Source organism: Cnephaeus nilssonii (assembly GCF_951640355.1).
Source record: "Cnephaeus nilssonii genome assembly, chromosome: X".
In the NCBI taxonomy this organism is placed as follows: Eukaryota; Metazoa; Chordata; class Mammalia; order Chiroptera; family Vespertilionidae; genus Cnephaeus; species Cnephaeus nilssonii.
The window spans coordinates 127,391,625-127,408,605 of NC_137071.1; the positions used below are offsets into that span (position 1 = coordinate 127,391,625).

Genomic DNA, 16,981 nt, shown 5'->3' on the forward strand with positions numbered 1-16,981 from the left:
TGGCTTACCTGGTGCATGATCCATTCCCTCATCCTTGAGAGATCTCTGAGCCCTTGGTCCCCACGCTCTCCTCAGGCTGTGGCTGCTATACTTGTCCCTTTACCACCAAAGTTGAGCAAAGAATACCAACAGATACCCAAGCAGATCATCTGGGTTCCTCCACGCCCCCACTGTAACACCAGCCCCGCCCCTTCTGGTGATCAGGGTCATGTACCCCTGCCCAGATAGTGACTCCTCTTCATGTCTGTTGGCATGCAAAAGCCGACGTGTCCAGGTAGCACTCACAACTTAGAATGTAATGGGATTCTTGCTGTGTTCCCTGGTAGTAGTGTCCCCCCTTAGAGAACCAGGACCTCTAACTTTGTAGAGCTCTGAGGAAACAGGAGACACACATTCCAAAAGTGGCTCACTGAGATTGATGGTGAGCTGGGCCACTCCTACTTTCGCCTCTGGGTTCCCAGACCCATGTATTTTACCTATTAGAAACACAGCACAAACAATGGTCATTGATTTAGGGTATACACTGGGTTTTGGAGGATGGTGCCCTATTCGTGCACGGTATCACCTCCAAGCTGGGGTCTTAGCTGTGGCTGCAAGAAGTTGTTCCATAGCTCTATGAGGCCAACAGCTTCTGGGTGCTGTGGTATACAGGTCATCTGTTGAGTCCATGGTCATGGGCCCACTTTTGCACCTCCTTTCATGGTTGATGTAATGTTTTCCGGGATCCAATACTGTGTAAGCCCTTGAACAGTGATGCTGTCTCAGGTCCTGCAGTCAGGAAAGGCAAACCCATACATAGAATATTCCAGTCAAAATTCATCATTGCTCTTTCCAGGGTAGAAGAGACCACAAAGTAGCTGATTGGTCTTCTTGAGGGATGCTGCCATGTCAGGGATTCAATATTGGTCTCTGTTGTTGGCAGGTTGAATATACTGCAGTAATTCTGTAGGCCCTCCCATATAGCCTCTATCTCTGGTCCTCTTGCCACTTTGTACATGTGCTCATGTGCCAGCACTGGGGCGACTGATTCAAGAGGCTGGCTGACGTCATCTGGCTGACTCATTCTGTCTACCTGATTGCTTAGTGCCAGTTCTGTGGCAGATGCTGTCTGGTGGGTGTTCACATACAATACAGAGATCTTTTCTCCTCTTTCCACTTCATCTCCACTCCCATATGTCCACCCACATTTTTGTGTCCTAGACCTCCTTGTTCTAATCTTTTCAATATATTTCTTTCAAAGCCTCTGGCAAATCAGCCAAGTCATTCACCATCAGTGAATACATATTCTAATCTTTGGCCACTTCTCTTTCCCCCAAAAGTAGATGGCCAAGTGTACAGCTCACAGCTTTGCCCATTGGGAGCTCTGCCACTGTTTTCAAGACCACTCTGAGTGGGACCATGGTGCAGCCACTGTCCATTTTTGTCATCCACCCACATACCAAGGCAATCTATTTGTGAAGCAAGCTCAGACTTTCTCTTCCTTCATCCACTGGTGGGATAAAGGAGTCCCCTTAGTGAGCTGAGGGAGGCAGTAGCAACAAGGTGGATGACATGGGCATCTGGCTTACCTGCTCAGGCAGCTTGCTTGGTTTTGCTTGGGCTCAATCCTGGCTGCTGGACCCGTCTGACTGTATTACTTGGCAGGCCTGGCAGGATCTAGCTTATAATGGACACTTCTGCGTACACAGTTATTTGGTACCTCATGGTCAAGTAACTGTATATCAGGGCCCAATATTACACCAAGATTTGTTTCTCAAAAGGCGTGTAATTCTATGCTGCAGATGGCATGGCCTTGCTCCAGAGCCCCAGGGGCCTCCCGCTCGAGCTTCTCTTAAGCTCCACACTGTATCTTTTTCCACTGTTGACACCTCCGGTGTCATAGGATCTGATGGATCGTATGGCCTGAGTGGCAGGACGGCTTGCATCACAGCCCGGAGCTGCTGCCGAGCACTTGGAGTCAACACAGCCTGTCAGGGGCTATCTGTGCTCTCCCCCTGACAAATGATGGTTTCGCATTGCCTGCTAGCTGCCAGGTGACTCAGCTCCAGAATAGCATTAGAGTCTTTGTTGTTTGACGTCTCTGGCCCAATGTTTTAGGTTGGGTTCTCTGGAAACAGGTTTGGAAGCAGAAATTTGCACGTAGGAAGCTCATTGCAGAGTGCCTTTGGGATCAGCACCTGTAAGGAGGACAGAGTTGGGCAGACAGAGAAGTTGGTCCACGATGTGGTTGCTTCAGAGGCCTAAGCTGGTCCTAGAGGGAGCTCTGGGGCTGGTAATGGTCCTTCAGAGTCAGCCTATATTGAGGCAAACAGGCGGCCTTTGTATGCACTCAGACCAGATATAAGCCATGCGCTGCCCGAAGTAGGTATAACCTTGGCTAAGGCAGTTCCCTGTAACAAAGACAGTTCCCAGTTGGACACAGCCATGAGCTGTCAACAACTGAGATTCAGGGAGCATTGGCCCTGAAGAGCAGATCTGAGCAGAGTACCCACTATACTTACGGTGAAAAATAAAAAGGTTTGAAAAATAGTGATATCGTTTGCACTTGTCATCATTTTATTTTTTAAAATGCACATATCTAAAAAAGATTCTCTTCCAGCACTTGTGAGGGGTCATTGTCAGCAATGGAGGGCGTGTGTGTGTGTGTGTGTGTGTGTGTGTGTGTGTGAGAGAGAGAGAGAGAGAGAGAGAGAGAGAGAGAGAGAGAAATAACTGTGTTACTGTGTTTGAGGTCTTTGGGTATGTCATTCAAGGCACAAGGGCCTGTTGCATTGTGTATGTGTTAGAGACCCTGATTGTGTGCATGTCGATGACCCCAGGAGTGACTTCTCCCCTTGTCTCACTTCTATAAAAAAAATTGATTGGGGATAAGCTTCTGTCTGTGGAGAAGCTTATCAGGTAGGAAATCCTGGGCCTGGGGGAAGAGGCCACTGGAAACTTAGCCCAGCTGGGGATGGGCATAGGGACAGTGACATAGCAGTTCATGATGTGCCTACTGCTGCTCCTACCCCTCTTCCATCCTGTGGTTTCCACTCATCCTCAGTTGAATTCTTCCCCACCCCACCGTTGCAGTCTCCAGCTTCTGTGGAACCACCACCAGCCTGCACCCCTCAATCTGCTCCTCCTTTTCTGATACCTGTGCCCACCCATGGCTGTTCTGTCCTTCACGGCACGCGGCCACACATGGTGAATGCACTCCTCCTTGGGAAAGGGCCAGAAAACAGAGAGATGCTTCAGGCTGTATAAGCAGACACAGCCACTGAGCCATACCCAGGCACACTTCATCTATTTGTACTCTCTAAGGTTCTCTGCCATTATCAACTCCATGCAATTTCAAAGTATGTTACAGTTTACAAAGCACTCCTTAGTTTTTGAAGCTTTCCAAAAACATTTATGATAGTAGTGTGACAAGCAGACCATACTTTAAGAAATATCTGCTCTCTGGGGTTTAAGGACTTCTTTAAAAATTTTGCAGTGTTCTTTGACATTTATACACCTCCATGAGGCATACTTTATTGTTTCTGTATTGTTCACAAAGCACTGTTTGAGTTTTCAAAGTATTTCAACCATCATAACAATCACTTCATGGTTTCTCTAGAGACACTGCAGGGGCAAAGGGGTGAAAGGACTGGCTTGGGTTTTGTCTTCCTGAGATTTGAGCATTGATGGATGTGCTCTGCTTTTCCTCTACAGGGCGAAATACTTCAAAGGGAAAAAGCTCCATGGAGAAATTGACATTAAAGTAGAACAGGTTAGTTGGGACAGGCGGACCTGGGGATCAACTGTCCAGATTGCAAACTGAGTGGTCATTTTTGTGTGATATAAATGAATCACTGATTTTTTTCCTTTCCAGGCTGAATTCTCTGATCTCAATCTCGTGGCTCATGCCAATGGTGGGTTCTCTGTGGACATGGAAGTTCTTCGGAATGGGGTGAAGGTGATGAGGTGAGTATAAGAAGGGTACCTTGGTGTTATGGGAGAGGTATAAGGACTCCCTTAGATCTGAGGGAGACTCTTCACTCTTCACCCATCCTGCTGTGAGCAAGAACGTAGGCACATTACAATAGACAAGCTATGGACACAACTTAAGTGTCCATCGATGGACAAATGGATAAAGAAGATGTGAGGTGCGCGCACGCACACACACACACACACACACACACACACACACAGGAATATTATTTAGCCATGAGAGAGAAGGAAATCCTGCCATTTATGACCACATACTAGAATATGGACCTTGAGAACATTATATTAAGTGAAATAAATGAGAGAGAGAAAGACAAGTACCATATGATATCACTTACATGTGAAATCTAAAAGAGCCAAACTCATAAAAACAGTAAAATGGTGATTAGTAGTGGCTGGGGGCTGGGAGAATAGGAGAGATGTTGGTTAATGGTACAAACTTGCAACTGGTAGATAAGTCTTGGAGATCTAATGAACAGTAAAGTGATTATAGGCAACAATGTTGTATCACAATTATCAAACATTCTAAGAAACTAGATCTCAATTATTCTACCACAAAAATGAAAGTATAATTATGTGGCACGATAGATGTGCTAACTAACACTGCAATGACAATCACATTATAATATATAAATGTATCAAATTAACACATCAGTTGTACACCTTAAATTTACACGATGCTATCTGTCAAATATATTTCCATTAAAAAACAACAACAACACCTTAAGCACAGAATGTGGGAGATAGCTTCTCTTCTGAAGAAGGGTCAAGGATTCCAGCAGACCACAAACCAACTTTTCAATTATTGACTCAAAATTTATTTCTTGAGCATCCATTGTATAGCAGGTGCTGCTCTCAGCATTTTACATTGAACAGACATTTATTGAGCACCCTTTGTGCACAGGCACTGTTCTACATGCTGAGGACCTGGCAGTGAACAAAACAGACTCCCCCAAAGACCAAAAAACCCACAAAACCTCTCTGCCCTCATGAAGCTTACATTCTACTGAGGGATGCACACAATAAACAACTTACTTTAAAAATGTACAAGTGCTAAGAAAAATACACTGAGTGGCCAGATTATTATGCTCTCTGAACGCATAATAATCTGGCCACTCAGTGTGTGTGTGTGTGTGTTAGAGGCCCAGTGCATGAATTCGTGCATGGGTGGGGTCCGGCCAGCCTGGCCAGGAGGAGGGGACATGGGCGGTTGGCTGGCCTGCCTGCTGGTTGAACTCCCGGTCGAGGGGACAACTTTCATATTAGCCTTTTATTATATAGGATATACACTGAGTGGCCAGATTATTATGCGTTCAGAGATCATCATCATCTGGCCACTCAGTGTATATAGCAGCAAAGGGATTGTTGGCTGGTGGAGGAGTCTGAAATTTGGATAAGGTGGACCACTAGGTTAAGAGACATTCGAGGAAGACCCGAAGGAGGTGAAGGAGAGCTACATGCAGGTATCTAGGGAGAAAATGTTTCGGGCAGAGTGAACACCTGTGTAAAGCCCCTGAGGCTGGAATTTATTCTGGGCAGCATCCTTTGAGAACAGCTACTGGTCTGAGACACTGTGACCAGGGAGCTGTCAGAGCTGAGTAGGTGAGCTGGAAGCTGACCTGGTGAGGAGAGGAGCAGGTAGGAAAGGCTTAAAGGGGTCACCAGATGAGGAAAGGGTGCTTGCTGGGGAAGAACAGCTTGTGCATGTGTGCTGAGGTGAGAAACCACTTCACAATTGTTAGGAGCTGTGGAAATATGGAAACGTGCTCTTTATTGTAAGGTTGGTGGGAAACTTCTGGGGGATCCTCAACACTCCTACCCCTGCACCCCAGGTCTCTGAAGCCGGACTTTGTGCTGATTCGTCAGCATGCCTTCAGCATGGCAAGGAATGGAGACCACCGCAGTTTGGTCATTGGGCTGCAGTATGCTGGAATCCCCAGTGTTAACTCTTTGCACTCTGTCTACAACTTCTGTGACAAGCCCTGGGTGGTAAGTGACAAGAAGGGTGTTATTGGCAGAGGGACTATCTCATGCATGCATGCGGGAGCTCAAAATCACTGTGATTTTGCCCTAACCGGGGTGGCTCAGTGGATAGAGCGTCGGCCTGCGGACTGAAGGGTCCCAGGTTCGATTCCAGTCAAGGGCATGTACCTTGGTTGCGGGCACATCCCCAGTAGGGGGCGTGCAGGAGGCAGCTGATCGATGTTTCTCTCTCATGGATGTTTCTAACTCTCTATCCCTCTCCCTTCCTCTCTGTAAAAAATCAATAAAATATATTTTTAAAAAATCACTGTGATTTGGGGGAACTAAGGGAGTTTGGAAGCTTGGAACCTCCAGCTTGGAGACTCCCTCCAGGCGAAGGACTTGCTGACTTGTGTTTCGTGGCTCTCCTAGTTTGCCCAGATGGTTCGACTGCACAAGAAACTGGGGACAGAGGAATTCCCTCTAATCGATCAGACCTTCTACCCCAATCACAAAGAGATGGTGAGTCTGGGGGAAGTAGAGTGGGCAAGAGGGGAAAGCATCATGCCTACTGCAATAGTTGCCAATGGATGTGTACCAATGGTACACTATCAGAGAGTGTTACTGGGTGGCATGTACTGTGGAGAGTGAAATTGCTTTGGGAAGGGTTTATTAATACAGTGAATTTACTTAGGGGGTTACAAGTGTGATTTGTATCATTGATCCTGTTACGTATAGTATCTATTCTCACCAGTATTAAAAATAGATTTCTAGCCCTAACCGGTTGCTCAGTGGATGGAGCATCCGCCTGTGGACTCAAGGGTCCCAGGTTCAATTCCGGTCAAGGGCATATACCTTGGTTGCGGGCACATACCCAGTGGGGGGTGTGCAGGAGGCAAATGGTCGATGTTTCTCTCCCATCAATGTTTCTAACTTTCTATCCCTCTCCCTTTCTCTCTGTAAAAAAAATAAAAATGTTTTTAAAAATAGATTTCTAATATAAACTGACAGAACTAATATAATGAATCAGATTATATTACATATAGAAATTAAGTCATTGTTTCTAACATTATCAAATATTCCTCTTCATATAAATGTTACCAATATTTCAAATTAGGATTGGCAATAAAAATTATCAGTAGCAATATTATACATTAGATTGTTTACAAATAGCAATTAAATTGTTTTTGCTATTATCATAAAATATAATCATTAATATTACAAATTATCACCAATACTGCAAATTATTGTTACTGATGTAAATCATTAATACCAAGGTTATGAATTAAATTATAGTTCTATAGAAATTGAATAATTATAACTAGTATCATCAAAGATTATAACTATTATTACAATGATCAATATTACAAATTATGCTCTAATATTAATTATAAGTTCCTGTTTTGAATTACATTATACTTAATGGTAGAAATTGTATTATCATTACTACTACATCAAATATTATAACTAGCATTACAATTTATTACCAATGTCACAAATTTGGATTATCAATACAAGTGATTAGTACCTATGTTGTGAAGTAAGTTATAATTACTAAAATATATTAAACTATTTGTAAAACATTGTAAAATATTATTACAAATTATTGGCAATGTTACAAATTAAGATTACTAATATAAGTTATGAGTAACTGTGTTTTGAATTATAGTTTAGTTACTAATAGAAATAATTATTAATATGGTTAAATTCCAATTGTTATTATAAGTAATTACTAATATTAAAGTTATGATTACTAATATAAATTATGAGTACCATAATTATGAATCAAATTTTAGTTACAAATAGAAATTGAATCACCATTATGAACACTGTCAAACTTTAAAACTAATTTTTAAAAATTTAATGTTGCCCGGCTGGTGTGGCTCAATGATTGAATGTCGACCTATGAACCAGGAGGTCATGGTTCGATTCCCAGTCAGGGCATATGCCTGGTGTGCATGAGGCAGCCAATCAATGATTCTCATCATTGATGTTTATAGCTCTCTGTCCCTCTCCCTTCCTCTCTGAATCAATAAAAATATATTTTTAAAAATTTAAAAATGTTACAAATTATTTTTACTTATGTAAATAATCATTACTAGTTTTCTGAATTAAATTACAATTAAGTATCAATATTGACCCAAGATTGCCAACTTGTTTAAATAATATTGGTATTACTATTAAACATTTTTTTTGTAGAAGCTCATTTTATTTATTTGACAGGTACTATTAAACATTCTTACCAGTATTACAAATTATGGTCACTGATATAAATTCACAGTGTTGTAAATTAAATTTACTTACAGATGAAGATCAAATCATTAGTTCTAAGCAAACCCAATTTATCATTATGATAATTTCACATTCTTTGAGAGATAGTATAGCTGACTGTGACTAAGAGTGTGAGCTCTGTAGCCAGAATTTCTGTATTGAAAACCTAGCTACACAACTAATTAGCTTCCTAACATAGGAAACATCATTTAAATGCTTTGTGCCTCAGTTTACCCGTCTGCAAAATGTGGGTAATAATAGTTTCTGAATCATAGAGTTAGTATGGTAATTAAATTATTCAATGAGTGAAAGCAATTAGAACAGTGCATGTGTCATATATTAACTGTAAGTTGAGCATTCCTGGGCCAAATCCCACCTGATCTGATATACAATCTTTTTACGTGTTGTAGGATTCAGTTTGTTAGGATTTTGTTGAGAATTATGGTATCAATAATCATAATTTGTTTATGATGCATTTAGAGGTAGATCTCTATGAGTTTATCCTACTTGAAGTTCAGTGCATTTCTTGGATTTATAGATTAATTTTTAAATAAAATTTGGGAGGTTTTTAGCCATTATTCCTTCCAATATTCTTTTTTGTTAAATATATTTTTATTGATTTCAGAGAGGAAGGAAGAGGGAGAGAGAGGTAGAAACATCAATGATGAGAGAGAATCATTGATCAGCTGCCTCCTGCACGCGCCCCACCGGGGATCACGCCCTTGACCGGAATTGAACCTGGGACCCTTCAGTCCACAGGCCAACGCTCTATCCACTGAGCCAAATCGACTAGGGCTCAGTTGCCCTATTTTAAATTCACTGATTCTTTCCTCTGGCAGCTCAAATCTATTGTTGAGCTCCTTATTTTCATTTACATTATTATTATATTTTTCAATTCCAGAATTCTATTATTTATTATTTCTATCTCTATTTATTAAAACACCATTCTTATACTTTCGTTTAGTTCTTTAGACATGGTTTTCTTTAGCTCATTAAAAGTATTCTAAATAGCTGATTTATAGTCTGTCAATTAATTCCAACATCTGGGCTTCCTCAGGGACATTGTCTACTGACTTCTTTATTTTTCTGTATTTAGGGCATATTTTATTGCTTATTTGCATGTCTCATAAATTTTTGTTGAAAACTTAACTTTTTAAATAATATAATGTAACAACTCTGGAAATCAGATTCTTCTCCATCCTCAGGGTTTGTTTTTGTTGTTCTTTGTTTTTTTAGTGATGTTTCTGAACTAATTCTATAAATTGTGTAGTCTTTGGAATATATAGCCACTGAAGTATCTGCTTCATTAATTTAGTGGCCAGCTAATGATTGGACAGGCATTTCTTTAAAAACCTAGAACCAGTAAGTCTCCAAGCTTTTGCTGATGGGCTCTGTGTGCAGGTTGATGCATGCCTTCAATGCTCAGGCAGGCTATTTACAACCTTGCCTTAGCTCTTACATCAGGAGTAGGGAATGTCTGGCCCACGGGCCATGAAATCCTTTGGTCTGGCCCTGCCAAGGCATTAAGGGTGAGTTAATTAAATGTTTGGCCAAATATAGCAAGCTAATTTTTAAGTTGATAATTTTACATGGCCTGCTAATGGTGTTATACACTGAGTGGCCAGATTATTATGATCTCTGAACGCATAATAATCTGGCCACTCAGTGTATATCCTATATCAGTGGTCGGTAAACTCATTAGTCAACAGAGCCAAATATCAACAGTACAATGATTGAAATTTCTTTTGAGAGCCCAAATTTTTAAACTTAAACTTCTTCTAACGCCACTTCTTCAAAATAGACTCGCCCAGGCCGTGGTATTTTGTGAAAGAGCCACACTCAAGGGGCCAAAGAGCCGCATGTGGCTCGTGAGCCATGGTTTGCCAACCACTGTCCTATATAATAAAAGGCTAATATGCAAATTGTCCCCTCGACCAGGAGTTCAACCAGTAGGCAGGCCGGCCAATCGCCCAAGTCCCCTCCCCCTGGCCAGGCTGGCCGGACTCCACCCATGCACGAATTCATGCACCGGGCCTCTAATATATATATACACTGAATGGCCAGATTATTATGCTCTCTGAATGCATAATAATTTGGCCATTCAGTGTGTGTGTGTGTGTGTGTGTGTGTGTGTGTGTGTGTGTGTGTATTAGAGACCCGGTGCATGAATTCGTGCATGGGTGGAGTCTGGCCAGCCTGGCCAGGGGGAGGGCACATGGGCGGTTGGCTGGCCTGCCTGCTGGTCAAACTCCTGGTTGAGGGGACAATTTGCATATTAGCCTTTCATTATATAGGATATACACTGAGTGGCCAGATTATTATGCATTCAGAGATCATAATAATCTGGCCACTCAGTGTAAATATTCAAATGACTCTTGGCAGAAAAAAAAGGTTCCCCACCCCAAGTTTACATACTACTTGTGCAGAGCCTTGAGGTCAGCCAGAGATCCTGGGCATGCACACAGCCTTATGCATATGTGTGCCTTTCTAGATTGCCAGAAAGAGCTTTTCAAAGCCTCCTATGGAGCTCTCATTGCCCATCTTTTCTGTTGGGTTTTTTGGTCAGCTTCTTGTTTGTTATAACTGTAATCACTGCCTCAAGCACCTCCTATATTAAACAGTTGCTGCCAGTTGTTTCTAAAAAACAGCTTCAGGCAAAGCTGTTTACACCAAGTAAACTCTGAGTCAGATCAGATAGACAAGTCCTGCGAGTGGAGTTTTCTAGGAAAGTGAAAGTTCAAATATAGTTGTCTGAGAATGGAACTTTGAAGGGACCCCAACCCTGTTCTGCCTCCTCCTGGCGTTTCTAGACTGCTGGTTTACATATATAGTGGTTGTTCAAGGCTCTTGATGTTCAAGGCTGTTGTGGAAGTGGGGAGATGGGAGGAGGGAAAGTTCATATGGACAAAACTTACTGTTCTTAATGAGATTCAGACATTCTTTTAATTGTTATTCACTTTGGGCAATTTTAAAAGGTTCTGGAAAAATTTAATTTTGATGTTTTTTGCCAGTATCCTCATTGCTTTGTGGAGGAGAGGATTTTTATAGGCCCCTACTCTCACCTTTCCACTGACATCACCTCCAGGCATATCTTGTTCTTTCCCAGACTCAGCCCTAGGATAATGGTATTTCAAAGCCAAGGTATGGCAGCTAGATGTACTCATTACTACTGGAATGTCCTTGCACCTAGACTCCCTCATTGTACAGAGCCAGGAAACTGATAGTAAAGTTCATATGGAAATACAAGCATACAATGAAAGCCAGGAAAACCCTGAAGCTGGGGGCAGGGGATTAGTTGTACCAGCCTACAAAAAGTTGAATGCTTCTGCCAGCAAATATGTATTGTAGGAAGCTTTTCTAATTTAAACAGTATAATGCTGACACACGCCTGGACAGACTGAGAGACTAAAGAAGGAAAAATTAAAAGTCCAGATATAGATCCATTTGCATATGGAAATTTAGTGGGGGCTGTACAGTGTAATTGGGTTTGGTCCTCAGATTTTACCAATACTGGCATAGGAGGAATCCAGGACCGGTTAGCGAGACGCAGGTGTCAGTCATTCTTCATAAAATGAAAGGGCTGTTCTTATAGAAATTTGAGATGGGGGAGAGATGTTTCAACATAAGGGGGAATATATTGGGAGCTGTTTCAGCAGGAATGTGTCAGTCAATAGGGGCTCTATGTATGGGCTTTATGAGTGGAATCAAACAGGAATCAGGAATTGAACTGGCAACCCTTTAGTGCATGGACCATGCCCCACCAACTGAGCCACACCGGCTAGAGCGGGAGCTGCCAAACTCTTGCAGGCAGCTGAGACAATAATGTCACAGCCACAAGGGCCAAACCAGGCTCTTCCCTTACAGTTGTACTCATCAGTGAAGGCTACCATTCACCCCTTTTGGTAGCCAGAGTTCAGATTCCCCCCAGGGCATAACCAAGGTGTACATGTTGACACAGAAATTGTTACTGCAAGGATGTCCCCTGGCGTAAGGAGATAACGACTGGGTTCTCCAAATCCACCAATCCCGATCTGGGACATACCTTGGGCCCTGGGGGAACCTCCAGGAATACAAAAGGATAGGGCCACAGAGGATCCAGGGGCCATGGTTGGAGATCCAGAATACCTTGGAGGATACCTGGGTTCTTATTGGCAGGAGCAGTTTGTGAAGAAGGTGTGGGCTGAAGTACTTGGTTGGTTCTGATTTTGAACCCTTACCTGTACTTCACTGTTGTCAAAGTTGGTCAGAGAAGTGAGGGAAGGAGCGGTAGGAGAAGGGGGAGAAGGGGATTTCCAGATCATACATTCTGTTCATCTTTCCTATTTCCCAAACAACCACTTTCCAAGGAATCTCCCATGGGCCATGGGGGGCGGGGTGGTTGGGGGGAAGACTGCCCCTTCTCCCAGAGTCCCTGGCTGGGTTATGTGGGGGGGGTGGGAGTCTAGGATCCCTGGGGCTTTCCCCTTTTACTTCAGTCAGACTCACAGTACAAAACCTAATGGTTGGGACAGTAACACCCACAGGTTTGGATGGGGCATGACATCCTCCCAGGGTGACATCAGGACAATGCCTGAGGTGAGGAGGAGAGCTATTAGCCAATTGATAGGGCATTTGTCAACTAGGTTGTTGACTGGAGGGATTTGTGAACAGGGGAATTTGCCAGAGGTAGTGATTTGTCAGCAGTGGGGAATTTGTGAACTAGAGAGCCCTATGCAAATAGGATTTATAAATTAGCCTAGTAAAATGCTCTAAAATATTGACTAAAGAGATTATCCAGTAAGCTGTGGTTGATGATGCGGGTTAAATTACTGACACTGCAGATCACCAATGCTAATGCCAATGTAGAGAATTATTAGCAATACCTCAAATTTTATGTAACATTTAAAAGCCAACGTTTTGCAGCCCTCGTCCCCTCAGCATTGGTCCCAGGGTGCTCCCACCAGGTCATCAGCGACATGGGTTTGTTCCCAGACACTACACAGCGACACTGCCTGCTGAGTGGTAGGACTTTATTTCACTGTCTTGAAGAGAGCAAGACAGAAGTGGGAAAGGGGGTGAATACTGTGCAGGTTTCGGCTTCTGCTGGGGGCAGGATTCAGGCGCTCCGGGGCCGCAAGGACTGCCAGTTGCACATCCCTGGCTTCTGTGGCAGGCAGGCAAGGTGGCGGCTCTGGAAGCCCTTGTCAGAGCCAGTAAGCAGCTGGTCCGTCCACAAACAGTGATTATTACTCTGCAGCTTGCAGGGAATGGATGAGCAGGGAAATACCTGGAAGAGGGGAGGGAGGCACATCTCTGAGGACTTCTCCTCCCCTACAGAGCAGAACTTTCTTCTCCTAAGCATTCAACATTGAGCTGCTCGAGAGACATCATGTCACTCCACCTGGATACGGACTCAAGAACAGTTCCTCCCATTGGGGGAACAGTCATTGGACTTGGTGAGGTGACAGTAATCCAGAGAAAGGATCAGTTTCTTCGTGGTTGGGGGCAGTTGCAGGGATCAGTCAGATGGGTCTCCTGAGAACCTTTCCATAGGATAGGGGACAATTGTCAGTACCAGGGAACAGCTGGAAAGTGAAGAACTTAAGCATAGGAAGGAGCTGTGGGGCTCTCAGATACAGTCACTGAATCATAGGACATTCAGAGACATCAGGGAACAGTCCTGGAATAGTCAAATGGGCAATGTAACTTGCCCTCGTGTGTGTAACTGTCACAGCTGGAGAGCAACAATCCTATGTGGCTGGGGAAGAGTCAGTGAGTTGCGAAACAGCACTTAGGGTTCTTGGAGAACATTCTAGGAAACCAAGGAACAATCCCGGGGAGGGGGAAGCGGGGAGGTCAGGAACAAACATCAGGACTACAGAATAGTCACAAGGGAACGTTAGAGGAACAGGAAGCAGCCACAACAGTGAATCCCCAGGTATTAGGCACACGGGGCAAAGGAGTCACCGGAATGCCAGTCTCAGGTTTGGGAGAAGAGCAGGAAAAATCAGAGACAGCACAAGGGGGTTTGGGGAGCAGCCACAGGGAAAAGTAATAGCCCGATCGAGCAGGGAACAAGCCATGAGTTTAGGAAAGAGCTCAAGAAGACCTCTCCAGGTGGCAGGCAGGGCGCAAACACTTACGGTGCATTCCTCACAGCCAGCACTGTAGAGCTTGGTGAAGCCCCGTCGCTGAGCGGAGCTCAGACTGTTCCAGGGGACCACGTAGCTGCAGGTGGTGATGTGCAGGTGCCCGTTCCACAGGTGTCCTGGGGGAGGAGGGAACAACAGGCAGCTCCTGATGGGCTGGGCTCGGGCAGGTGACGCCTGTTTGGCGTCCCTGGAGCACAGACCCGGCTGGGGGCCTTCTGATAGGCCGAAATTGGGGCGGTCCTTATTTCAACTGGGACCTTTCCTTCAGAGCCCAGCCTCTTCAGGGTGCCAAGGCCCAGGAACCAGGGGGCAGAGCCTCACCAGCGATGAGAAACTCCTCGCTGCGGTTCTGAGACTGGTGGAAGTATCCGCAGACGCTCTCCATGGCTGGGGTGTGGACGAACTGGATGTCAGGGACATCCCCCAAGGCGTTGAACCCTTTGAACATCTGTGGATGGATGAGGAGGACTCTTTTACTGACTTGATCCTCCCACCCCACACACATGGCATCCTGAGATCACAGCTAACTTCCTCGCCAACCATGGCCAGAAGCTTTTTTATTTTTACTGGGAGGAAGATGTTAGGAACTCCTGAGGAAGGGGCAGGAGGAATACCTTGGTCATCTTAATCTCATAACGCTGATATAAAGTTGTCTGGTTGACTTCCGCTGTCCCTATGAACTTGGCCTTGATGACTGCAGGGAGAAGAGGGGGGGAAAAACAAGTCAAATGGACTGCGTGAGCTAATAAAAATAAAATAATTACAATAGTCATACTAGCAAAGCACATACTTAAATAGGGGTTGCTGGATGCCAGACAACCCACTAAGAAATTTACACATTTGTTAGCTGATTTGTCCATATAGTGAGTGCCTACTTTTTGCCACACTCTGCTTTAAGCCTTTTTCATATATTCACCATGTGCTCATTCACTCCATGAATATTTTGGAGCACCTGCTGTGTGTCAGGCACTGTTCTGGGTGTTAGGGACACGACAGTGAACAAAACATAGAAATCCCTTCCCTTGTGGAGCTCACATGCTAGCCAGAAAGAGACAGACTAAACACAAGCAAAATAGGTAGATTTGTGGAGTGGTGGAGGTATTACGTATGATGTGCAACTTCAGAACTGGGTAAGGGGGATCAGGAGTACTAGGGGACCGGGGTTAAAATTTTGGGAAAGTAACATTTGAGGCAGTCACCCATATGGATACCTGGGGGGAAGGGTGTACCTGGCAGAGGGAACAGCTAGTGCAAAGGCCCCGAGGAGGGACTGGGCCTGGAGTAATGAAGGAATTGAGTGAGGATGCCATGTGTCCAAAGCAGAGTCAGGGCAGGGCTGAGTGGAATTGTTCTAGAGGTGAGCACCATCCTGAACCCCACTGGGCTGAGAGGGAAACCAAAACACTGTATGTGAGCAGAGTCGGGTATACTCACCGAGGTCAGAGTTGCAGAAGGCCATCTGTGGGTGGGATGGGACACAGGTGCAGGCCCTGCTAGGGGCTGTCAGACACAGCAACAACAGGATGCCGGAGGCCAGGGATTCGAAGGCGGCCATGATGGATTCTGGAGGGGTGGAGAGGAGGGGTCAGGGGGCCTCCCGCCCAGCAGATCCGATCTGGAGACCTGGGCAGGCCTCTCACCCCATCGTGTCCTTCCCCCAGCAGCATGGACGGGCATTAGTCTGCCACACTTGGGCTAGATGGGTTGGGGAGTTTAGGGATTTTAAGGGGATGGTGAGTTGTGGAGTCTGAGCGATTTAGGGGACAGGATAAGTGGCAGAGATTATGGGGTTGTGGTGTTTGGGAGAAAAGGAGACCGGTGGAGTTTGAAGACTTGGGGGGGGGGGGGGTTAGGGAAGTCGGAAAGTGGAGGAGTTGGGGTGAGGAATTTGGAGTTTGGGGAACTATAGGAATTTGGGAGTTTCGAGTTGTGCATATTGGGAGATAGAGGAGGCCGAGGAGGCCTGGGAGTTGAGGGAAGCTGAGGAATTTGGAGGAGGTTGGGGGCTTAAGGATTCGCAGCAGTTCTGGGGGGGGGGGTTAAGAGGGTGGGAGTGCCGGGGGATTGGGGAGCAGAGGAAGTTTTGAGGTTTAGGGAGTTGAGGACTTAGGAGTCTGGGGTATTGGGGGAGTTTGGGGAGGTTCAGAAGTTTGGGGGTGGGAGCCTTGGGGGACAATGAGGGAATTTAAGGGAGTTGGCTGCTTGCGAGGCATCTGTGATATAAGGGGCTCATGAGCTTGGCGGATTTAGGATGGATATCGGGAGTTTGGAGCAGTTCCAGCCCCCCACACCCACCTTCTCCCCCTTGACCAGTCCAGGGTCCCGGTGCCTGGGTGCCTGGGTGCCTGCCGGGCTGAACAGCGAGGTGTTCAGCGGCAGGAAAACGCTGCCCAGGCCCAGGCCTTGCGGCCGCCCAGCCCCCTACCTACCTCTGATGGAGCCTCTCTAGACGCTGGGTCTGGTCTGCGGCGATGGCGGCAGGGCCTGAGCAGCGGAGGATAAATGTCCACGCAAGGGGCGGGGGCGGGGGTGGCTGTGGCAGTCTTGCGGAAACCACAGGCCTCCAAGCTTCCTGGATGCATTACTCATCCGCCCACCGTCAGTGGTGGCCAAGGGGCGGGCCGAGGGCTGCCGAAAAGGCGCTTCAC

The 16,981-nt window shown here is 45.3% G+C and overlaps 2 protein-coding genes across 3 annotated transcripts in view; one reads left to right on the forward strand and one right to left on the reverse strand.

Moving 5' to 3' along the window:
- Positions 1-16,981, forward strand: part of SYN1 (synapsin I) — a 33,950-nt gene that overhangs the window by 5,376 nt on the left and 11,593 nt on the right. For both annotated transcript variants that reach the window (XM_079764947.1, XM_079764948.1), the window contains exons 2-5: positions 3,694-3,751; positions 3,854-3,945; positions 5,802-5,958; positions 6,364-6,453. In XM_079764947.1, coding sequence (XP_079621073.1) covers positions 3,694-3,751; positions 3,854-3,945; positions 5,802-5,958; positions 6,364-6,453 — 397 coding nt within the window. The remainder of the gene's footprint in view (positions 1-3,693; positions 3,752-3,853; positions 3,946-5,801; positions 5,959-6,363; positions 6,454-16,981) is intronic.
- TIMP1 (TIMP metallopeptidase inhibitor 1) lies at positions 13,198-16,937 on the reverse strand. The gene is given in 8 exon segments (XM_079764973.1): positions 13,198-13,468; positions 14,325-14,449; positions 14,655-14,781; positions 14,948-15,027; positions 15,768-15,896; positions 16,763-16,769; positions 16,771-16,794; positions 16,797-16,937. Coding segments are annotated over 8 exon segments (789 nt in total). The 5' UTR covers positions 16,923-16,937; the 3' UTR covers positions 13,198-13,297.